Source organism: Oncorhynchus mykiss, chromosome 1 (assembly GCF_057628025.1).
Source record: "Oncorhynchus mykiss isolate SJ-2025 chromosome 1, ASM5762802v1, whole genome shotgun sequence".
Lineage (NCBI taxonomy): Eukaryota > Metazoa > Chordata > Actinopteri > Salmoniformes > Salmonidae > Oncorhynchus > Oncorhynchus mykiss.
Window position 1 is genome coordinate 8,624,080 of NC_143022.1, and position 26,445 is coordinate 8,650,524.

Here is a 26,445-nt window from a genome sequence, read left to right on the forward strand (position 1 = left end):
GAGAGAGCGAGAGGGAAAGGAGAGAGGTGATGGTAGAGGGAGAGAGCGAGAGGGGAAGGAGAGAGGTGATGGTAGCGGGAGAGAGCGAGAGGGGAAGGAGAGAGGTGATGGTAGCGGGAGAGAGCGAGAGGGGAAGGAGAGAGGTGATGGTAGAGGGAGAGAGCGAGAGGGGAAGGAGAGAGGTGATGGTAGCGGGAGAGAGCGAGAGGGGAAGGAGAGAGGTGATGGTAGCGGGGGAGAGAGCGCGAGCAAGAGGGGAAGGAGAGAGGTGATGGTAGCGGGAGAGAGCGAGAGGGGAAGGAGAGAGGTGATGGTAGCGGGAGAGAGCGAGAGGGGAAGGAGAGAGGTGATGGTAGAGGGAGAGAGAGCGCGAGCAAGAGGGGAAGGAGAGAGGTGATGGTAGAGGGAGAGAGCGACAAAATAGGAGTATATAGGAGAGAGAGAGGGGAAGTGATGGAATAGAAAAACAAAGAGGGAGAATAGATGAGAGGATGAAGGAGAGAAATCAATAGAGAGAGAGAAAAACACTTGAATCAGTTATTGAACCCATTACCCTTTACGGTTGTGAGGTCTGGGGCCCGGCTCACCAACCAAGAATTCACACAATGGGACAAACACCAAAATTGAGAACGCAGAGCAGAATTAGGTCGATATCCGCTAATTATCAAAATCCAGAAAATACCTTTTAAATTTGACAACCATCTAAAAAAGGAAGCGATTCCTAAACCTTCCATAACAAAGCCATCACTACAGAGTGATGAACCTGGAGAAGAGTCCCCTAAACCTTCCATAACAAATCACTACAGAGTGATGAACCTGGAGAAGAGTCCCCTAAACAAGCTGGTCCTGGGGCTCTGTTCACAAACAGACCACACAGAGCCCCAGGACAGCAACACAATTAGACCCAACCAAATCATGAGAAAACAAAAAGTTAATAAAAAAAACTGAGCAAACTAAAACGCTATTTGGCCCTAAACAGAGAGTACACCGTGGTAGAATACCTGACCACTGTGACTGACCCAAACTTAAGGAAAGCTTTGACTATGTGCAGACTCAGTGAGCATAGCCTTGCTATTGAGAAAGGCCGCTGTAGGCAGACCTGGCTCTCAAGGGAAGACAGGCTATGTGCTCACTGCCCACAAAATGAGGTGGAAACTGAGCTGCACTTCCTAACCTCCTGCCCAATGTATGACCATATTAGAGAGACATATTTCCCTCAGATTACACAGATTCACAAAGATTTAAAAAAACAAATCCTAATTTGATAAACTCCCATATCTACTGGGTGAAATACCACAGTGTGCCATCACAGCAGCAACATTTGTGACCTGTTGCCACAAGGGCAACCAGTGAAGAACAAACACCATTATAAATACAACCCATATTTATTTATATTCCCTTTTGTACTTTAACTATTTGCACATCATTACAACACTGTTTATAGAGACATATGACATGTTAAATATGAGAGAGAAACTCACATCAAAGCTGTGCTCACATAACCATTATATATAAACAGGTGACCCCTCTCTCTGTGGCTGATCCCGGTCTCTCCAGCTGTTTGCTATGTAACAGTAGCCTGTTCTGAGATCTGTTTGCTATGTAACAGTAGCCTGTTCTGAGATCTGTGTGCTATGTAATAGTAGCCTGGTCTGAGATCTGTTTGCTATGTAACAGTAGCCTGTTCTGAGATCTGTTTGCTATGTAACAGTAGCCTGTTCTGAGATCTGTTCGGTATGTAACAGTAGCCTGTTCTGAGATCTGTTTGGTAGTTAATGAAGAGAGCAGCAGAGGTTGACAAGGATGTTGATGAAGTATGACCCAAGTAAGAAAGTCACTATGGTCCTTATTTTTAAACTCATTGTCAACCGTGGACCTACCAGTTCAGATTTAGCATCAAATTAGCACCAGGCCTCAGTGGCACCCTACTCCCTACTTAGTGCACTTCTTTTGGCCAAGGCTCATAGTGGCACCCTATTCCCTACTTAGTGCACTTCTTTTGGCCAAGGCTCATAGTGGCACCCTATTCCCTACTTGGTGTACTTCTTTCGACCAGGGGTCATAAGGTAGTGCACTACGTAGGGAATAGGGTGCCATTTGGGATGCAACTGATGTCTGTGGTCACAACAAACTGTACTGGATCCACCATAATAGACACAGGGTGAATCGTCATTGGAAGGAGATAACATGCCTGTTCTATTTACGAGGCTAGATGAGGGCTGACGGAGCGGACATACCTGTTCTACATGAGAGGCCAGGTGAGGGCTGACATACCTGTTCTACATGAGAGGCCAGGTGAGGGCTGACATACCTGTTCTACATGAGAGGCCAGGTGAGGGCTGACATACCTGTTCTACATGAGAGGCCAGGTGGGGCTGACGGAGCGGACATACCTGTTCTACATGAGAGGCCAGGTGAGGGCTGACATACCTGTTCTACATGAGAGGCCAGGTGAGGGCTGACATACCTGTTCTACATGAGAGGCCAGGTGGGGCTGACGGAGCGGACATACCTGTTCTACATGAGAGGCCAGGTGAGGGCTGACGGAGCGGACATACCTGTTCTACATGAGAGGCCAGGTGAGGGCTGACGGAGCGGACATACCTGTTCTACATGAGAGGCCAGGTGAGGGCTGACATACCTGTTCTACATGAGAGGCCAGGTGAGGGCTGACATACCTGTTCTACATGAGAGGCCAGGTAAGGGCTGACATACCTGTTCTACATGAGAGGCCAGGTGAGGGCTGACATACCTGTTCTACATGAGAGGCCAGGTGAGGGCTGACATACCTGTTCTACATGACAGGCCAGGTGAGGGCTGACATACCTGTTCTACATGAGAGGCCAGGTGAGGGCTGACGGAGCGGACATACCTGTTCTACATGAGAGGCCAGGTGAGGGCTGACATACCTGTTCTACATGAGAGGCCAGGTGAGGGCTGACATACCTGTTCTACTTGAGAGGCCAGGTGAGGGCTGACATACCTGTTCTACATGAGAGGCCAGGTGAGGGCTGACGGAGCGGACACGCCACACGAAGGGCCAGTAGTCTTTCTGCTTGTAGTACACCTGCAACGCAAAACCAGACTTTTACTACAGTACAATGGCATTGGTATGAGACTAATCTTCCAGCATAAAATAAAAAAAATACTAAATAGAATCTGAGAAAAAGTAGAACAATTATGACCTGTTCGTTGTCAGCAGCTCTTTGTCACGAGAACTTTCAATCACAAACGATAATAACTAACAATCAATCAACTTTGACTAATCCCAGAGGTTCGCAAAAAACCCTGGGTTTAATAATAATTAGGTAAAGACTCAGCTTATGCAAAAAAGTTAGTACAGTTTATTCACGAGAGCTGCTCTAAAGTCAAGAATGCTAACACAGTCTTTATAACACACACACACACACACACAAAGCTCAAATCTTAAGCCACGCCTTGCTCAGACAGTCAGTGTTTTTCCACTACACAGACACACTGGTTCTTTAATCCGCAACACGTTTCATAATGTTCTGCCAGCCTAACAGTGTCTTCCCTCCACGGGTGGAGACAGAATGTCCTGTAAGGAACACGGTAGTACAACTCGTCTGTGGATAGCTCCTCTTATCGTTTGTTTCCCACCCTGCTTACATACTAAAAAAGGAACACAAAAAAAAAGGTCCATTGTTCTAATTCTGACTAAAACTTCACAACATCATCAGATCGTTTTTGTGATTCTAATAAAATATCATACAATTATATGTTTTAAGGTTGGAATATTTTAAATCATTACCTTGAAGCATATAATTCCCTGATCACTCTTTTGCACCCTGACTCAAATAAAAATGCAAGGAAGAAAGCAGAAGTTCCATTGAGCAGATGCTCCATGACAATAACATGACAGAGCATCAAAACAGACAAATAACAGTGCCTTGTGTAAGCCAAGCTTTTCTCCCCCCCCAAAAAAACGACAAAATGCCCAGAGTAGAAGAGTAGTCAGTCCCGAGGCCTGACCTGCTCGTGCTTGAGGCCGTGGCTGAGGATGTGGTCCATGTCCTTGTGTAGCCGCTGCAGACCCCCGTAGCGAGACCACACGTTGGGGTTGCTGCTGGACACCAGGCCCTCCACCGTGGTCTTCAGACTAGACAGCAGCTTCCAGTGTTCCCTCCTGGAGGGAGAGAGAGAGAGAGAGAGAGAGAGAGAGAAAAAGAGAGAGAGAGAAAAAGAGAGAGAGAAGTCAGGTTTGAATGAACTCGTGCTCCATCCAAAACACTCAAGAGCAGACAGTTGAGCAGAGAGATAAACACATCAAGTGACTGACAGAGAAGAAAACCACAACCATACAATCATATACTGTCATAACAAACTACTTTTCTTAAAACTGCATTGTTGGTTAAGGGTTAAGGTTTTTTTTAAAGTAACCATTTCACTGTAAGGGCTACACCTGTTGTGCCAAATAAAATTTGATTTGACTGTGCAATGACCCCAAAACAAACCATGGTGACTACAAACTACTGGCTGTGGACTGCATTTACAGCGCCTAATGATATGCATTGTACTAGGCTAAGTAGCTATAGTGTACTCAGACCATAGACACACAGTGCCTTCAGAAAGTATTCAGAGCCCTGGACTTTTCCCACATTTTATTACGTCACAGCCTTACTCTAAAATTGATTAAATAAATACAAATCCTCAGCAATCTACACACAATACCCCAATAATGATAAAGCGAAAACAGGTTTAGACATATTTGCAAATGTATTAAAGATGAAATACAGGAATACCTTATTTACATTATTATTCAGACCCTTTGTTGTGAGAGTCGAAATTGAGCTCAGGTGCATCCTGTTTCCATTGATCATCCCTTGGGGTGTTTCTACAACTTGGGAGTGCACCTGTGCTAAATTCAATCGATTAGAAAGGCACACACAGTTGACAGTGCATGTCAAAACCAAGCCTTGAGGTCGAAGGAATTGTCTGTAGAGCTCTGAGACAAGGATTGTGTGTACGCATTTCTGCAGCCTTGAAGGTACCAAAGAACACAGTGGCTTCCATCGAATAGAAGTTCGGAATCACCAAAACTCTTCCAAGAGCTGGCTGCCCGGCCAAACTGAAAAATCAGGGGGAGAAAGGCCTTGGTCTGGGAGGTGACCAAGAACCCCGATGGTCACTCTGACAGAGCTCCAGAGTTCCTCTGTGGAGATGGGAGAACCTTCCAGAAGGAGAACTATCTCTGTAGCACTCCACCAATTAGGCCTTTGCGGTAGAGTGGCCAGATGGAAGCCACTCCTCAGTAAAAGGCATATGACAGCAGCTTGGAGTTTGACAAAAAGGCAGCTAAAGACTCTCAGACCATGAGAAAATGATTTTCTCATCTGATGAAACCAAGATTCAACTGTTTAGCCTGAATGCCAAGTATCATGTCCGGAGGAAACCTTGCACCATCCCTATGGTGTTGCATGGTGGCGGCAGCATCATGCTGTGGTGGTGGTGGTGTTTTTTTCAGAGTACCCCTTATTGGTGCAACAGAAAAGCCTCCTGGTGAAGTCATTAATATAGCAGTTAGCCTAGATGTGATTAGCAAATAAGTGTTTCCTAATGGTTGAGAAAGTAGTAGTTGTTTTATGTTTTTACAACATAGCGACCGTGCAGAGCATCTAAGACACTAGCTCTAGCGTACATAGCCAAGGTGATGTGGGCGACAATCTCCACGGCTAATCGTAAACTCTTAAAAACAGTTGACTCCAAAAAGTAAATACACTGAGTAAACAAAACATTAAAAACACCTGCTCTTTCCCTGACATAGATTGACCAGGTGAATCCAGGTGAAAGTGATGATCCCTTAATGATGCCACTTGTTAAATCCACTTCAAAATCAGTGTAGATGAAGGGGAGCAGACAGGTTAAAGAATGATTTTTCAGCCTTGAGATGATAGAGACATGGATTGTGGATGTGTGCCATTTCAGAGGATGAAATGGGCAAGACAATATTAAAGTGCCTCTGAACGGGATTTGGTAGTAGGTGCCAGGCGCACCGGTTTGTGTCAAGAACTGCAACGCTGCTGTGTTTTTTCACGCTCAACAGTTTCACTTTTTATATCAAGAATTGTCCACCACCCAAAGGACATCCAGCCAACATGACAACTGTGGGAAGCATTGTAGTCAACATGGGCAAGGATCCTTGTGGAACGCTTTCGACGCTTTGCAGAGAGTCTTATGCCCGGACGAATTGAGGCTGTTCTTAGGACAAAAAAAGGGGAGCAACTCAATATTAGGAAGGTGTCCCTAATGTTTGGTGTACTCAGTGTATATTGTTATTCTGAGTGAGTGAATAGAGCGGTGTTTCCGCTTGCATGGAGAAAAGCAGGAGAAACAAAAGTGAAATTGATAGCGAGATAAAAAAAAAAAAATCAGGCAGCCGTTTTGCGAGCTCCGACTTCCCTATTTTCTATTTTGGGATTCTTGCTCCATTTATCCTTACTTTATATTCATGAAATTGAATTCACCATCATTTCATATAAACGACAAGAGCATTTGAACATCAGATCGGCATTTGCATACCCTGAACTACAGCTTCAACTCATTGCCCTGGGCAAGATAAGAGGAATACCTTCATGACCAAAAATGTGGACACCTGCTTGATGAACATCTCATTCCTTAAATCATGGGCATTAATATAGAGTTGGTCCCCCCTTTACTGCTATAACAGCCTCCACTCTTCTGGGAAGTCTTACCACTAGACGTTGGAACATTGCTGCTATAACAGCCTCCACTATTCTGGGAAGGCTTTCCACTAGACGTTGGAACATTGCAGCAGGGACTTGCTTCCATTCAGCCACAAGAGCATTCGTGTGGTCGGGCACTAATGTTGGGCGATTAGGCCTGGCTTGCAGTTGGCGTTCCAGTTCATCCCAAAGGTGTTCGATGGCGTAGAGGTCAAGACTCTGTGCAGGCCAGTCAAGTTCTTCCACACTGATTTCGACAAACTATTTCTGTATGGACCTCGCTTTGTGCTCGGGGGCATTTTCATGCTGAAACAGGAAAGGGCCTTTCCCAAACTGTTACCACAAAGTTGAAAGTACAGAAAAGTTTTGATTCTTTGCATGCTGTAGCGTTAAGATTTCCCTTCACTGGAACTAAGTGGCCATGAAAACTTGCCCCAGACCATTATTCCTCCGCCCCCAACTTTACAATTGGCATTATGCATTCAGGCAGGAGGCATTCTCCTGGCATCCACCAAACCCAGATTTGTCCGTCAGACTGCCAGATGGTGAAGCGTGATTCACCACTCCAGAGAAAGCGTTTCCACTGCTCCAGAGTCAAATGATGGCGAGCGTTACACCACTCCAGCCAGCGCTTGGCAATGCGCATGGTGATCTTAGGCTTGTGTGCAGAAGCTCGGCCGTGGAAACCCATTTCACGAAGCTCCCGACTAACAGTTATTGTGCTGAATTTGCATCCAGAGGCAGTTTGGAACTCAGTAGTTACTATTGCAACCGAGGCCATGCGATTCTTACACGCTACGCACTTAAGCGATCCTGTTCTGTGAGCTTGTGTGGCCTACCACTTCACGGCTGAGCCAATGTTGCTTATAGACGTTTTCACTTCACAATAACTGCCCTTACAGATGACCGGGGCAGCTCTAGCAGGGCAGAGAGCCTTGAACTGACTTGTTGGAAAGGTGGCATCCTATGACAGTGCCATGATGAAAGTCACTGAGCTCTTCAATAAGGCCATTCTACTGCCAAGGGTTGTCTATGGAGATTACATGGCTGTGTGCTTGATTTGATGGGCTGTCCACATACTATTGTATATATAGTGTATGTGAGAATTAGAGGTCGACCGATTAATCGGAATGGCAGGTTAATCAGTCAAATTGTGTGAAGACTATTTCTTCCTAACAAAGACTGCCAACTTCGCCAAACGGGGGATGATTTAACAAAAGCGCATTTGCGAAAAAAGCACAATCGTTGCATGACTGTACCTAACCATGAACATCAATGCCTTTCTTAAAATCAATACACAGTATATATTTTTAAACCTGCATATTTAGCTAAAAGAAATCCAGGTTAGCAGGCAATATTGACAGGAGGTCGACCGATTAATCGAAATGGCCAATTTTTTTTTTTTTACACCTTTATTTAATCTGTATTTAACTTGGCAAGTCAGTTAAGAACACATTCTTATCTTCAATGACAGCCTAGAAACGGTGGGTTAACTGCCTCGTTCAGGGGCAGAACTACAGATTTTCACCTTGTCAGCTCGGGGGATCCAAACTTGCAACCTTACAGTTAACTAGTCCAACGCAATAACGACCTGCCTCTCTCTCGTTGCACTCCACAAGGAGAGTGCCTGTTAAGCAAATGCAGTAAGCCAAGGTAAGTTGCTAGCTAGCATTAAACTTATCTTAGAAAAAAACAATCAATCATAACCACTAGTTAACTACACATGGTTGATGATATTGCTAGATATTATCTAGCGTGTCCTGCGTTGCATATAATCTGACTGAGCATACAAGCATACAAGTATCTAAGTATCTGACTGAGCGGTGGTAGGCAGAAGCAGGCGCGTAAACATTCATTCAAACAGCACTCTTGTGCGTTTTGCCAGCAGCTCTTCGTTGTGCGTCAAGCATTGCGCTGTTTATGACTTCAAGCCTATCAACTCCCGAGATGAGGCTGGTGTAAACGAAGTGAAATGGCTGGCTAGTTAGGGCGCGCTAATAGCGTTTCAAACTTCACTCGCTGAGCCTTGGGGTGGTTGTTTCCCTTGCTCTGCATGGGTAACGCTGCTTCGATGGTGGCGTTGTCGTTGTGTTGCTGGTTCGAGCGAGGAGAGGGACGGAAGCTATACTGTTACACTGGCAATACTAAAGTGACTATAAGAACATCCAATAGTCAACGGTTAATTAAATACAAATGGTATAGAGGGAAATAGTCCTAAAATTCCTATAATAACTACAACCTAAAACTTCTTACCTGGGAATATTGATGACTCATGTTAAAAGGAACCACCGGCTTTCATTTGTTCTCATGTTCTGAGCAAGGAACTTAAACGTTAGCTTTCTTACATGGCACATATTGCACTTTTACTTTCTTCTCCAACACTTTGGTTTTTTAATTATTTAAACCAAATTGAACATGTTTCATTATTTACTTGAGGCTAAATTGATTTTATTGATGTATTATATTAAGTTAAAATAATTGTTCATTCAGTATTGTTGTAATTGTCATGATTACAACTACATTTAAATATTATTATTTTGTATTATTATTATTTTATATATATATATATATTTAAAAATAAAAAAATACATGTATTTATTTTATTATTATTATTATTATTTTTTTTTTTATTTTTTTACCTGCCGATTAAATCGGTATGGGCTTTTTTGGTCCTCCAATAATCGGTATCGCCGTTGAAAAATCATAATCGGTCGACCTCTAGTATTAACCAGGTGAAATTGTGTCACTTCCCTTGCGTTCATTGCATGCAGAGTCAGGGTATATGCAACTGTTTGGGCCGCCTGGCTCGTTGCAAACTAATTTCCCAGAATTTTAAGTAATTATGACATAACATTGAAGGCTGTACAATGTAACAGCAATATCGAAATGATAGTTTCTGGACTCAACCATATTAATGACCAAAGGCTCGTATTTCTGTGTGTTATTATGTTATAATTAAGTCTATGATTTGATATTTGATAGAGCAGTCTGACTGAGCGGTGGTAGGCAGCAGCAGGCTCGTAAGCATTCATTCAAACAGAACTTTCCTGCATTTGCCAGCAGCTCTTAACTGTGCTTCAAGTATTGAGCTGTTTATGACTTCAAGCCTATCAACTTCCGAGATTAGGCTGGTGTAACCGATGTGAAATGGCTAGCTAGTTAGCGGGGTGGGCGTTAATAGTGTGGTAGAGAGCGAAATAGTCCTATAAATACTATATTAACTACAACCTAAAACCTCTTACCTTGGAATATTGAAGTCTCATGTTAAAAGGAACCACCAGCTTTCATATGTTCTCATGTTCTGAGCAAGGAACTTAAACGTTAGCTTTCTTACATGGCACATATTGCACTTTTACTTCCTTCTCCAACACTTTGTTTTTGCATTATTTAAACCAAATTGAACATGTTTCATTATTTATTTGAGGCTAAATTGATTTTTATTGATGTATTATATTAAGTTAAAATAAGTGTTAATTCAGTATTGTTGTAATTGTCATTATTACAAATACATTTAAAAAAAATAACACACACAACATTCACACATATTTATACTGACTCTACACACACGCATTCACATACAATCATTCATCTGATGCTACTCTGTTTGTCATATATCCTGATGCCTAGTCACCTTACCCCTATACCTATCTACCACTCCAGTATCCCTGCACATTGTTAATATGGTACTGACCCTGTATATTACCCCTACACCTATCTACCTCTACCACTCCAGTATCCCTGCACATTGTTAATATGGTACTGACCCTGTATATAGTCACCTTACCCCTACACCTATCTACCTCTACCACTCCAGTATCCCTGCACATTGTTAATATGGTACTGGAACTGACCCTGTATATTACCCCTACACCTATCTACCTCTACCACTCCAGTATCCCTGCACATTGTTAATATGGTACTGACCCTGTATATAGTCACCTTACCCCTACACCTATCTACCTCTACCACTCCAGTATCCCTGCACATTGTTAATATGGTACTGACCCTGTATATAGTCACCTTACCCCTACACCTATCTACCTCTACCACTCCAGTATCCCTGCACATTGTTAATATGGTACTGGAACTGACCCTGTATATTACCCCTACACCTATCTACCTCTACCACTCCAGTATCCCTGCACATTGTTAATATGGTACTGGAACTGACCCTGTATATTACCCCTACACCTATCTACCTCTACCACTCCAGTATCCCTGCACATTGTTAATATGGTACTATAACTGACCCTGGAGCTGATCCTGGAGCTGACCCTGTATATAGTCACCTTACCCCTATCTGTTGTTAATATGGTACTGGAACTGACCCTGGAGCTGACCCTGGAGCTGACCCTGTACACAGCTTCTTGCTTTCTCATGTTCTACTTATTTCTATTTCTCGTGAGTTTTTTGTTCTACCTTGTTATTTTTGATTCTATATATCGATTACTGCTTTGTTGGGTTTGGGGGTTGCAAGAAAAGGCAGTTCACGGTTTCTCATGACACGTGACATTAAAAGGAGACACAACAGACAACGTCCAAGCTCATTTCCAGGACTTCCTTCTTTTTCCTCAAGTCAGCAGCAACTGTAGCTGGAACTGACCGTCTCTTCCCCACACACCACTACAACACCAGGGTTTCTGTTTAAGAAACTGTGGCACCGGACATTTTAAAACGGATATTTGAGAAATGTACCAGACCCATATGCATTGGGTGCGTAACCTGATTAGGGCGTCCAGCCACGGTGTTGAGAATGACAGAAATCATACGTATAGTATGATAATTCATATTTACGACAATTTTTTTTTAATGAAATTCGAGTACATAACGAATTCCCGATTTTGGCTACTTTGAAGCAAGGTAAAACAACATGCAATATGTATTAAAACCTTTAAGTTTCAATCCATTAAAAATATATGTTTTAAAAATGGGATACAACCTCTAGCTAATTGCAAAGTGGTGTGATGCACTGATGAAGCCCACCTTCAGTTGCCTCTCTCCCACTCACTCTGTCCCACACACACACACACACACTCTGTCCCACACACACACACACACACTCTGTCCCACACACACACATACACACTTTCTGTCCCACACACACACACTCTCTCTGTCCCACACACACGCGCACTCTCTGTCCCACACACACGCGCACTCTCTGTCCCACACACACGCGCACTCTCTGTCCCACACACACGCGCACTCTCTGTCCCACACACACGCGCACTCTCTGTCCCACACACACGCGCACTCTCTGTCCCACACACACGCGCACTCTCTGTCCCACACACACGCGCACTCTCTGTCCCACACACACGCGCACACTCTGTCCCACACACACGCACACTCTGTCCCACACACACGCACACTCTGTCCCACACACACGCACACTCTGTCCCACACACACACACACTCTGTCCCACACACACACACACTCTGTCCCACACACACACACACTCTGTCCCACACACACACACACACTCTGTCCCACACACACACACACACTCTGTCCCACACACACACACACACTCTGTCCCACACACACACACACTCTGTCCCACACACACACACTCTGTCCCACACACACACACTCTGTCCCACACACACACACTCTGTCCCACACACACACACTCTGTCCCACACACACACACACACTCTGTCCCACACACACACACACTCTGTCCCACACACACACACACTCTGTCCCACACACACACACTCTGTCCCACACACACACACTCTGTCCCACACACACACACTCTGTCCCACACACACACACTCTGTCCCACACACACACACTCTGTCCCACACACACACACTCTGTCCCACACACACACACTCTGTCCCACACACACACACTCTGTCCCACACACACACACTCTGTCCCACACACACACACTCTGTCCCACACACACACACTCTGTCCCACACACACACACTCTGTCCCACACACACACACACTCTGTCCCACACACACACACTCTGTCCCACACACACACACACTCTGTCCCACACACACACACACTCTGTCCCACACACACACACACACTCTGTCCCACACACACACACACACTCTGTCCCACACACACACACACACTCTGTCCCACACACACACACACACTCTGTCCCACACACACACACTCTGTCCCACACACACACACTCTGTCCCACACACACACACTCTGTCCCACACACACACACTCTGTCCCACACACACACACTCTGTCCCACACACACACACTCTGTCCCACACACACACACTCTGTCCCACACACACACACTCTGTCCCACACACACACACTCTGTCCCACACACACACACTCTGTCCCACACACACACACTCTGTCCCACACACACACACTCTGTCCCACACACACACACTCTGTCCCACAAACACACTCTGTCCCACAAACACACTCTGTCCCACACACACACAAACAGACTCTGTCCCACACACACACACACACACACACACACACACAGACTCTGTCCCACACACACACACTCTGTCCCACACACACACACTCTGTCCCACACACACACACTCTGTCCCACACACACACACACTCTGTCCCACACACACACACACTCTGTCCCACACACACACACACACACTCTGTCCCACACACACACACACACTCTGTCCCACACACACACACACACTCTGTCCCACACACACACACTCTGTCCCACACACACACACACACACACACTCTGTCCCACACACACACACACACACTCTGTCCCACACACACACACACACACTCTGTCCCACACACACACACACACACTCTGTCCCACACACACACACACACACTCTGTCCCACACACACACACACACACACTCTGTCCCACACACACACACACACTCTGTCCCACACACACACACACACTCTGTCCCACACACACACACACACACACTCTGTCCCACACACACACACACACACACTCTGTCCCACACACACACACACACACACTCTGTCCCACACACACACACACACACACTCTGTCCCACACACACACACACACACACTCTGTCCCACACACACACACACACTCTGTCCCACACACACACACACACACTCTGTCCCACACACACACACACACACTCTGTCCCACACACACACTCTGTCCCACACACACACACACACTCTGTCCCACACACACACTCTGTCCCCCCCACACACACACACACACACACTCTGTCCCACACACACGCTCTGTCCCACACACACGCTCTGTCCCACACACACACACACACACTGTCCCACACACACACTCTGTCCCACACACACACACACACTCTGTCCCACACACACGCTGTCCCACACACACCCACACACACACTCTGTCCCACACACACACTCTGTCCCACACACACACACACACTCTGTCCCACACACACACACACACTCTGTCCCACACACACACACACACACTCTGTCCCACACACACACTCTGTCCCACACACACACTCTGAAGCCCACCTTCAGTTGCCTCTCTCCCACTCACTCTGTCCCACACACACACATACACACTTTCTGTCCCACACACACACACACACACTCTCTGTCCCACACACACTCTCTGTCCCACATTGTGTGTGTGTGTGTGGGACAGAGTGTGTGTGTGGGACAGAGCGTGTGTGTGTGTGTGGGACAGAGTGTGTGTGTGTGTGTGTGTGTGTGTGTGTGTGTGTGGGGGGGACAGAGTGTGTGTGTGGGACAGAGTGTGTGTGTGTGTGTGTGTGTGTGGGACAGAGTGTGTGTGTGTGTGTGTGTGTGGGACTGTCTCCCCCACACACACACTGTCTCCCCCACACACACACTGTCTCCCCCACACACACACACCCTCCCACACACCCTCCCTCCCACACACACACACACCCTCCCACACACACACACACCCTCCCACACACACACACACACCCTCCCACACACACACACACACACACCCTCCCACACACACACACACACACCCTCCCACACACACACACACACACCCTCCCACACACACACCCTCCCACACACACACACACTCTCCCACACGAAAGTCTTGGGTCTTCGCATTAATCAAATCTGGTGGGAAGTATGACAGAAATGAGGCCTGAAACATCCCATTCAGGTTCAATAACAAAATATATCTAATTTGATTCAGGAGACGTGGTTGAGAGAAATGGCTGGTCAGCCTTATGGATGTGAAACGGGCTGTGTGGAGTGAACAAAGTCACATTCATGACCATTACAGGCTCTTTCAGTGTGCTAAGTGAGCAGTACCAAAAGTGACGACTATCACGAGTTCAACCATGGGCTGTTCGAATCAAATTAACATCACATTTTAAACCAGAGAAAGGCCAGAACATGGGACAAACACATTCTCCCCATAGCAGGGAGAATGGATAGTTTTACAGGAGGAGGTGGTGTGTGTGTGTGTGTGTGACTGCTTCGTGACTACTGGAGGAGTCGCTCAGTGATTATAGGGTGGTCCAAGCTCCCAAGCAGTCACACAGATCAAAGCAAACGTCAACAACATGGCAATGAGGAGAGGCATGGGCCCCTAGCGCCAACCCTCATATCTGTGTAGTTCAATAAACAAGTTAGGAATTATGTGTTGTTGTAATTAAAAGATCGGCTGATTAATCAGCAGGGCCAATTAATTAGGGCCGATTTAAGATTTCATAACAAAAATCGGTAAATCTGCCATTTTTGATGCAGATTATGGCCGATTACATCCAGGAGGAAACTGCGTGGCAGGCTGACCACCTGTTACGTGAGTGCAGCATCAAAAAAAAAAGTTAAGTAGCTAGCTTGCATTAAACTTCTATGTAAAAAAACAAACAATCCATCTTAACATAATCACTAGTTAACTACACATGGTTGATGATATTACTAGGTTAACTAGCTTGTCCTGCGTTGCATATAATCGTTGCGGTGCCTGTTCATTTATCGTCGAATCACAGCCTACTTGAACTTCGCCAAACGGATGATGATTTAACAAAAGCGCATTTGCGAGAAAAAAAAAAAAAAAAGCACAATTGTTGCACAATCGTACCTAACCATAAACATCAATGCCTTTCTTAAAATCAACACATAGAAGTATATATTTTTAAACCTGCATATTTAGTACAAACAAATTAAATGTTAGCAGGCAATATTAACTAGGGAAATTGTGTCACTTCTCTTGCGTTCAATGCAAGCAGAGTCAGGGTAAATGCAGCAGTTTGGGCCGCCTGGCTCGTTGCAAACTGTGTGAAGACCATTTCTTCCTAACAAAAGACCGTAATTAATTTGCCAGAATTTTACATCATTATGACATAACATTGAAGGTTGTGCAATGTAACAGAAATATTTAGACTTAGGGTTTCACCATTTCTATAACATACGGAACGATTCCGTATTTCACTGAAAGAATAAATGTTTTGTTTTCGAAATTATAGTTTCCGGATTTGACCATATTAATGACCTAAGGCTCGTATTTCTGTGTGTTATTATGTTATAATTAAGTCTATGATTTGATAGAGCAGTCTAACTGAGCGGTGGTAGGCAGCAGCAGGCTCATAAGCATTCATTCAAATAGTACTTTACTTTCAAACACGTTTGCCAGCAGCTCTTATCAATGCTTGAAGCACAGCGCTGTTTATGACTTCAAGCCTATCAACTCCTGAGAGGCTGGCAATACTAAAGTGCCTATAAGAACATCCAATAGCCAAAGGTATATGAAATACAAATGGTATAGAGAGAAATAGTCGACGTGTCATAATTCCTATAATAACTACAACCTAAAAGTTCTTAACTGGGAATATTGAACCACCAGCTTTCACATGTTCTCATGTTCTGAGCAAGGAACTTAAACATTAGCTTTTTTTACATGGCACATATTGCACTTTTACTTTCTTCTCCAACACTGTGTTTTGGCATTATTTAAACCAAATTGAAAAATGTTTCATTATTTATTCAACTAAATAGATTTTATTTGTGAAATGTATTAAGTTAAAATAAAAGTGTTCATTCAGTATTGTTGTAATTGTCATTATTACAAATATATATTTTTAAAAAATATAATAAATTGCTATCGGCATGGAAAAATCATAATCGGTCGACCTCTAGTTGTAATTGTAAACAGTTGAGTCAGCTGGTCTACGACTAATGACCTTGTGCATCATACTCTGAGTGCAGCCACAATTCACTGATGCATTAATATACACACACAAAGAGAATGTTTGCACCAATTTCCATGTGGTCTTATAACACACTACACTACCAAAAGTATGTGGACACCTGCTCGACGAACATCTCATTTCAAAATCACAGGCATTAATATGGAGTTGGTCCCCTCCCTTTGCTGCTATAACAGCCTCCACTCTCCTGGGAAGGCTTTCCACTAGATGTTGGAACATTGCTGTGCAGACTTGCTTCCATTCAGCCACAAGAGCATTAGTGAGGTCGGGCACTGGTGTTGGGCGATTAGGGAGTCAGTGTTCCAATTAATCTCAAAGGTGTTTGATGGGGTTGAGGTAAAGGTCTGTGCAGGCCAGTCAAGTTCTTCCACACCGATCTTGACAAACTACTTCTGTATGGACCTCACTTTGTGCACTGGGGCTGAAATAGGAAAGGGCCTTCCCCAAACTGTTCCCACAAAGTTGGAAGCACAGAAACATCTAGAATGTCATTTTATGCTGTAGCATTAAGTTTTCCCTTCACTGGAACTAAGGTGTCTATCCCAAACCATATAAAAACAGCCCCAGACCATTATTCCTCATCCACCAAACTTTACAGTTGGCATTATTAATTTGGGCAGGTAGCGTTTTCCTGCAATTTGCCAAACCCAGATTCGTCAGTCCGACTGCCAGATGGTGAAGCGTGATTCATCACTCCAGAGAACGCGTGTCCACTGCTCCAGAGTCAAATGGCGGTGAGCTTTACACCACTCCAGCCGACGCTTGGTATTGTGCATGGTGATCTCATGCTTGTGTGTGGCTGCTCTGCCATGGAAACCTATTTCATGAAGCTCCCAACTAACAGTTCTGTTAGTGTTGACATTGCTTCCAGAGGCTGTTTGGAAATCAGTAGCGAGTGCTCTAGCAGGGCAGAAATTTGACGAACTGACTTGTTGGAAAGGTGTCATCGTCATATGACGATGCCACTTTGAAAGTCACTAAGCTCTTCAGTAAGGCCATTCTACTGCCAATGTTTGTCTATGGAGATTGCGCAGCAGTGTGCTTGATTTATTTATTTTTTTACAGCGGTCGGTAACAGCTGTGGCTGAAATAGCCTAATCTACTAATTTGAAGGGGTGTCCACATACTTTTATAAATATAGTGTAGCACGGTACATTGCATACAATAAGGTCTGTCTATTGTGGAAAGCACGAAAAGGATTGCTTTGATTGGCAGGTAATACAACATGGATAAAACGGTTGTCGCTATAGTGTATTTCCTCAGGACTGAGCCTCTTCCCAAAACTTAGCAAACAGAGGTGGCTTGTTGCTAACACCCTGGCCTTAGAACACTGTACAAATGTGCTGTTAGTTAGCTGCCAAATTACATAAACTGATAATTTATTGCATGCAAATCCCTGCGTCATACACAGATAACACTGGAGACTAAAGTCAATCAAATAGCAAAGGCTGACCTCAGCTAGTTAGGCGCCTGTCCTGCAAACACAAACAATGATTAATTAACCCCGGCAATGTTAATTCTATAAAACAGCTACCCCTTGGGGACGCATCCATTTGCCATAACAAAAACATTGGTTCCTTCCAGAGTTTGCAGGTTAAGTAGCTATTTAACTAACGTTGCTAGCTAGCTAGTTAGTTTAGCGTCATCTAGCGAATGCTAGTTTAGGTAACAAATATGAGGTATTATTGGATGTGACATGGTACTGAACTGAGGAAAACATTTAAAATATATATATATATATATATATATATATATATATATTTCAGTTGTTTTTTGTATTCGTAAACATTCAAAATGTAGTCAACGAGCTAGTCGACTAAGCTAACTTTAGCTAACAAGCATCAACATTCAAACTTGGTTAGCTAGCTTGGTTAGCCGAGTCCCGACCCAGTCCCTCACCTGCGTTCCTCGGCTTTTTCCTCCGAAGTAATCTCCATTTCCTCGGAGCAGGGGGGAAACTGAATACGGTATCAGCTTCCCCCCAAGTCCCCTTCCAGTATGCACAAGTCACCGGCCACTTACAGTCAGTCGGTGGCTTAAAATTAGCTCGTCGCATTCACTTTTGACTAGGAGTGTGACTGTAGTCCAACATAAGCGCTGTCAGTGTCAAAATCACAAGTCTAAACAGCAGGACAGGCCTGAACAGAAACACACAACCACATGACTTCAGTGGGCGGGGTTGATGTTTCTCAGGCTCCGACTCAAACTCTTTGACACAGGTTGATTTGTCGGTGATAATATTGACATTTATTTTTGCTGGAGCTATTTAATGCAAACTAGCCTCATACTGATCTGATCTGTGAGTTATTCTAATGAACATGCCTGCATATTTTCTACCTTTCCCAAGTATCCTGTATTCTCTGTTGAATCAAGTCTGGGACATTAAATGTCAAGTTTCACATTATTATTTGTAGCTGGTGGGGGATGAATTAATGACAGCCCTGAACGCCACTTTTTTTTAAAAAGTGAAGTGTGATAGAGTGAGAGAGGGAGAGAGCGAGAAAGAGAGAGAACCCTTCACCACCAGCAGGTGTATATATATATATATATATATATAGTATCAGTCAAAAGTTTGGACACACCAAATCATTCAAGGGTTTTCCTTTATTTTGACTATTTTCTACATTTTAGAATAATAGTAAAGACATCAAAACTGTGAAATAACACATATGGAATCATGCAGTAACCAAAAAAGTGTTAAACAAGTCCAAATAGATTTGAGATTCTTCAAAGTAGCCACCTTTTGCCTTGACAGATCTGCACACTCGTGACATTCTCTCAACCAGCTTCATGAGGTAGTCACCTGGAATGCATTTCAATTAACAGGTGCGCCTTGTTAAAAGTGAATTTGTGTAATTCCTTCTTAATGCATTTGAGCCAATCAGTTGTGTTCTGACAAGGTATGGGTGCTATACAGAAGATAGCCCTATTTGGTAAAAGACAAAGTCCATATTATGGCAAGAACAGCTCAAATAAGCAAAGAGAAACGACAGTCCATCATTACTTTAAGACATGAAGGTCAGTCAATGCGGAAATTTCAGGAACTTTGAAAGTTTCTTCAAGTGCAGTCAAGCGCAAAACCATCAAGCGCTATGATGAAACTGGCTCTCATGAGGACCGCCACAGGAAAGGAAGAGCCAGACTTACCTCTACTGCAGAGGATACGTTCATTAGAGTTAACTGGACCTCAGATTGCAGCCCAAATAAATGCTTCACAGAGTTCAAGTAACAGACACATCTCAACATCAACTGTTCAGAGGAGACTGTGTGAATCAGGCCTTAATGATCAAATTGCTGCAGAGAAACCACTACTAAAGGACACCAATAAGAAGAAGAGACTTGCTTGGGCCAAGAAACACGAGCAATGGACATTAGACCGGTGGAAATCTGTCCTTTGGTCTGATGAGTCCAAATGTGAGATTTTTGGTTCCAACCACCATGTCTTTGTGAGATGCAGAGTAGGTGAACGGATGATCTCTGCATGTATGGTTCCCACTCTGAAGCATGGAGGAGGAGGTGTGATGGTGTGGGGGTGCTTTGCTGGTGACACAGTCAGTGATTTATTTAGAATTCAAGGCATTCTTAACCAGCATGGCTACCACAGCATTCTGCAGCGATACTCCATCTCATCTGGTTAGCGCTTAGTGGGACTATAATTTTTTTTTCAACAGGACAATGACCCAAAACACACCTCCAGGCTCTGTAAGAGCTATTTGACCAAGAAGGAGAGTGATAGAGTGCAGCATGTGATAGAACGCAGATTACCTGGCCTCCACAATCCCCCGACCTCAAACCCAATTCGTTCCCAGGCTGTGTCACAACCGGCCGTGATAGGGATTCCCATAGCGCGGCGTGCAATTGAGAGTTTGCCTGGGGGGTTTGGCCGTCATTGTAAATAAGAATTTGTTCTTAACTGACTTGCCTAGTTAAATAAAGATTTTTTTTAAAGAGTGAAGGAAAAGTGACCAAAAAGTGCTCAGCATATCCCACATATGCTGAGCACTCCTTTAAACTCCTTCAAAACTGTTGGAAAAGCATTCCTCTAGAAGCTGGTTGAGAGAATATGTGTCCAAACTTTTGACTGGTACTGTGTATACATATATATTCTAGGTTTCTAGCACAGACAGTATGTATAGACAGATATATATATATATATATATATATATATACACAGTGGGGCAAAAACATATTTAGTCAGCCACCAATTGCGCAAGTTCTCCCACTTAAAAAGATGAGAGTGGCCTGTAATTTTCATCATGGGTACACTTCAACTATGACAGACAAAACAAGGAAAAAAAGTCCAGAAAATCACATTGTAGCATTTTTTATGAATTTATTTGCAAATTATGGTGGAAAATAAGTATTTGGTCAACTACAAACAAGCAAGATTTCTGGCCCACTGTATATATATATATATATATATACTGTCTATACATACTGTCTGTGCTAGAAACCTAGAAACCTACATTTCATACAAAGCCTGCTAATATCTTGACAATGCTGCCATCAGCTGGTGCTGAAGGGTTCTCTCTCTTTCTCACTTTCTCCCTCTCAATTCAATTCAATTTAAGGGCTTTATTGGCATGGGAAAATATATGTTAACATTGCCAAAGCAAGTGAAGTAGATAATAAACAAAAGAAAAATAAACAACAAAAATGTACTGTAAACATTACACTCACAGAAGTTCCAAAAGAATAAAGACATTTCAAATGTCATATTATGTCTATCTATATACAGTGTTGTAACGATGTGCACAGTGCAGATTTAGGTTTGCCCAGGGCGTAATCTGGCCTGGGGGCGGCACCGGACGCCCGCACAATTTTGGGGGGAATGGTGACATTTGCGCGATCGGTTTTCTATCGCTAATTTGCATGTTACGTCAATGATATCATGTCACCGTGTGGGACAATTAACCTTTTCGGAGTAGGCGCCCTGATTCTAGTTTGTGAGCTAGGCAGGCTACTGCCTGGGAAGGTCTCCCACTCAGAAGTACGAGATGGGGAGAGGGACAGGGGTAGGGTCTCCCCACTGGAAGCCCGAGGTAGGGGAGCGGGGGAATATATCAAATAGCGCATCTCTAACTTTGTACAGCACTAATGCAATTAGTAAAATCAGCCACACTACGAAATGCTACCAAATAAGCCACAATTAATTTATAATACTGTGCAAACATAGTTTCACAGATATATTGTTAGCGTTTTTTTCTGGTTTGTGCTAAATGGTTAAGAATAGTATAAAACCAGTCTGCACACAACTAAGGTGAATTGGTTTCCTCTTGACTCTTGGTTGCCAGTGTTGGGGGATGGGTAATGTAGTCTTGACTCTTGGTTGACAGTATTGGGGGATGGGTAATGTAGTCTTGACTCTTGGTTGCCAGTGTTGGGGGATGGGTAATGTAGTCTTGACTCTTGGTTGACAGTGTTGGGGGATGGGTAATGTAGTCTTGACTCTTGGTTGACAGTGTTGGGGGATGGGTAATGTAGTCTTGACTCTTGGTTGACAGTGTTGGGGGATGGGTAATGTAGTCTTGACTCTTGGTTGACAGTGTTGGGGGATGGGTAATGTAGTCTTGACTCTTGGTTGACAGTGTTGGGGGATGGGTAATGTAGTCTTGACTCTTGGTTGACAGTGTTGGGGGACACTATCAACCAAGAGTCAAGACTACATTACCCATCCCCCAACACTATCAACCAAGAGTCAAGACTACATTACCCACCCCCCAACACTATCAACCAAGAGTCAAGACTACATTACCCATCCCCCAACACTGTCAACCAAGAGTCAAGACTACATTACCCACCCCCCAACACTATCAACCAAGAGTCAAGACTACATTACCCATCCCCCAACACTATGGGGGATGGGTAATGTAGTCTTGACTCTTGGTTGATAGTGTTGGGGGGTGGGTAATGTAGTGGGTAATGTAGTCTTGACTCTTGGTTGATAGTGTTGGGGGATGGTTGATAGTGTTGGGGGATGGGTAATGTAGTCTTGACTCTTGGTTGATAGTGTTGGGGGGTGGGTAATGTAGTCTTGACTCTTGGTTGATAGTGTTGGGGGATGGGTAATGTAGTCTTGACTCTTGGTTGATAGTGTTGGGGGGTGGGTAATGTACCCATCCCCCAACACTGTCAACCAAGAGTCAAGACTACATTATGTAGTGTTGGGGGATGGGTAATGTAGTCTTGACTCTTGGTTGATAGTGTTGGGGGGTGGGTAATGTTGGGGGATGGGTAATGTAGTCTTGACTCTTGGTTGATAGTGTTGGGGGGTGGGTAATGTAGTCTTGACTCTTGGTTGATAGTGTTGGGGGATGGGTAATGTAGTCTTGACTCTTGGTTGATAGTGTTGGGGGGTGGGTAATGTAGTCTTGACTCTTGGTTGACAGTGTTGGGGGATGGGTAATGTAGTCTTGACTCTTGGTTGACAGTGTTGGGGGATGGGTAATGTAGTCTTGACTCTTGGTTGACAGTGTTGGGGGATGGGTAATGTAGTCTTGACTCTTGGTTGACAGTGTTGGGGGATGGGTAATGTAGTCTTGACTCTTGGTTGACAGTGTTGGGGGATGGGTAATGTAGTCTTGACTCTTGGTTGACAGTGTTGGGGTATGGTAATGTAGTCTTGACTCTTGGTTGACAGTGTTGGGGGATGGGTAATGTAGTCTTGACTCTTGGTTGACAGTGTTGGGGTATGGTAATGTAGTCTTGACTCTTGGTTGACAGTGTTGGGGGATGGGTAATGTAGTCTTGACTCTTGGTTGACAGTGTTGGGGTATGGTAATGTAGTCTTGACTCTTGGTTGACAGTGTTGGGGGATGGGTAATGTAGTCTTGACTCTTGGTTGACAGTGTTGGGGGATGGGTAATGTAGTCTTGACTCTTGGTTGACAGTGTTGGGGTATGGTAATGTAGTCTTGACTCTTGGTTGACAGTGTTGGGGGATGGGTAATGTAGTCTTGACTCTTGGTTGATAGTGTTGGGGGATGGGTAATGTAGTCTTGACTCTTGGTTGATAGTGTTGGGGGATGGGTAATGTAGTCTTGACTCTTGGTTGACAGTGTTGGGGGGTGGGTAATGTAGTCTTGACTCTTGGTTGACAGTGTTGGGGGATGGGTAATGTAGTCTTGACTCTTGGTTGACAGTGTTGGGGGATGGGTAATGTAGTCTTGACTCTTGGTTGATAGTGTTGGGGGATGGGTAATGTAGTCTTGACTCTTGGTTGATAGTGTTGGGGGATGGGTAATGTAGTCTTGACTCTTGGTTGACAGTGTTGGGGGATGGGTAATGTAGTCTTGCCTCTTGGTTGACAGTGTTGGGGGATGGGTAATGTAGTCTTGACTCTTGGTTGACAGTGTTGGGGTATGGTAATGTAGTCTTGACTCTTGGTTGACAGTGTTGGGGGATGGGTAATGTAGTCTTGACTCTTGGTTGACAGTGTTGGGGTATGGTAATGTAGTCTTGACTCTTGGTTGACAGTGTTGGGGGATGGGTAATGTAGTCTTGACTCTTGGTTGACAGTGTTGGGGTATGGTAATGTAGTCTTGACTCTTGGTTGACAGTGTTGGGGGATGGGTAATGTAGTCTTGACTCTTGGTTGACAGTGTTGGGGGATGGGTAATGTAGTCTTGACTCTTGGTTGACAGTGTTGGGGTATGGTAATGTAGTCTTGACTCTTGGTTGACAGTGTTGGGGGATGGGTAATGTAGTCTTGACTCTTGGTTGATAGTGTTGGGGGATGGGTAATGTAGTCTTGACTCTTGGTTGATAGTGTTGGGGGATGGGTAATGTAGTCTTGACTCTTGGTTGACAGTGTTGGGGGGTGGGTAATGTAGTCTTGACTCTTGGTTGACAGTGTTGGGGGATGGGTAATGTAGTCTTGACTCTTGGTTGACAGTGTTGGGGGATGGGTAATGTAGTCTTGACTCTTGGTTGATAGTGTTGGGGGATGGGTAATGTAGTCTTGACTCTTGGTTGATAGTGTTGGGGGATGGGTAATGTAGTCTTGACTCTTGGTTGACAGTGTTGGGGGATGGTAATGTAGTCTTGACTCTTGGTTGATAGTGTTGGGGGATGGGTAATGTAGTCTTGACTCTTGGTTGACAGTGTTGGGGGATGGGTAATGTAGTCTTGACTCTTGGTTGACAGTGTTGGGGATGGGTAATGTATTGATGCTCGAGCGCCAAATCAACACAAATGGATAAGAAAAGGTCTAAGCCATCAGGTGGGCACCTGATTAGGAAAAAGAAGAAGAGGAGAAACACGCAAAAGATAAAGATGTGCAGCTACGTCATCTCTTTGTGAGTATAATATTATGCATGTAATGAAATAGGCTAGTATAACACTTACTGTATGTTTGTTAGCCTATGTTGCTATTACACATAGGGCGACAATATTCAACAACTAGCTTACATAACATTGGTTATAATTTCACACAGGTTCATCATGATAATGTGTGTAGCCTGCAGCAAAACGATTACAACCTAACGAGCACATTATTGATTTGGTTAACTTTCATTGAGGTGACATCATAAAGGTTTTCTGTGATTGTATTGACTAGGTCCTGAGCTCAGTAAGGGGAATTTCCAATGCTATAGGCTAACTTAAAATAAGTCTATATTATGCTGTTATTTCTTACCTTTTGTGATATATTGAGTCTTAAGGGGTGTCTTATGCCTAGAATTAGCCAAGGAGGTTGTATGGTTCATTTGGTTCCTATTCTGAATGTTTGCTAAATTGTGCATAATGACATTATATTTAATTGTGGAACAAATGTATTTAGGGTGTCAGACTCATATGTTGTATTTCAAATTCAGGGGCACTTCTGAAATATTTTGGAGCACCCTCTGGCACTGGCCAGGATGAGGAGCCATCTACCTCCTCAGCCACACAGGCCTCTTCAGAAATGATCTCGGAGCCTCAGGATGAGGAGCCATCTACCTCCCCAGCCACACAGGCCTCTTCAGAAATGATCTCGGAGCCTCAGGATGAGGAGCCATCCACCTCCTCAGCCACACAGGTGTCTTCACAAATGTTGTCTGAGCCTGAGGATGAAGACCCATTGGATTCCACTTCTCCCCAGCAGGATTCCTCAGGTGTGTTTGTGCGCACACGCACGTGTGTTTATGTGCACACGCACGTGTGTTTATGTGTCTGATTCCTGCATAACATAAACAAAATAAAGCATTTCCCTTTTGCAAAGTTTTACGTTTCCATATTGTAGGTGACAATGATGGTTTTATTATTACTGGGTTTGTATGTGGGATGTTCCACCACTATAAATGCTGTGAATAACATGTGTAAACTAATGCCCTTGTGCTCTCCATTAGAAATGCCTGTAGCATCATCCCCACCAAACCCTGCTGCTGAGGATGAACCACTGTCTACAGACCCCTGCTGCTGAGGATGACCTACTGTCTACAGACCCTGTCTACAGACCCTGCTGCCTGAGGATGACCTACTGTCTACAGACCCTGCTACTGAGGATGAACCACTGTCTACAGACCCTGCTGCTGAGGATGAACCACTGTCTATAGACCCTGCTGCTGAGGATGAACCACTGTCT

At 44.2% G+C, this 26,445-nt stretch overlaps 1 protein-coding gene across 2 annotated transcripts in view; it reads right to left on the reverse strand.

Moving 5' to 3' along the window:
• The window catches only part of LOC110529671 (run domain Beclin-1-interacting and cysteine-rich domain-containing protein), a 56,506-nt gene extending 37,179 nt beyond the window's left edge, over window positions 1–19,327 (reverse strand). The window contains exons 1-3 of one of the 2 annotated variants that reach the window (XM_036986914.2): window positions 18,784–19,327; window positions 3,994–4,147; window positions 2,984–3,067 (exon numbers count right to left, since the gene is read on the reverse strand). In XM_036986914.2, coding sequence (XP_036842809.2) covers window positions 2,984–3,067; window positions 3,994–4,147; window positions 18,784–18,821 — 276 coding nt within the window. In that variant the 5' untranslated portion in view covers window positions 18,822–19,327. Of the gene's footprint in view, window positions 1–2,983; window positions 3,068–3,185; window positions 3,409–3,993; window positions 4,148–18,783 lie in introns of those variants that run through there. The other variant, XM_090236240.1, reaches the window with a different exon arrangement.
• Window positions 19,328–26,445: the final 7,118 nt, after the last annotated feature.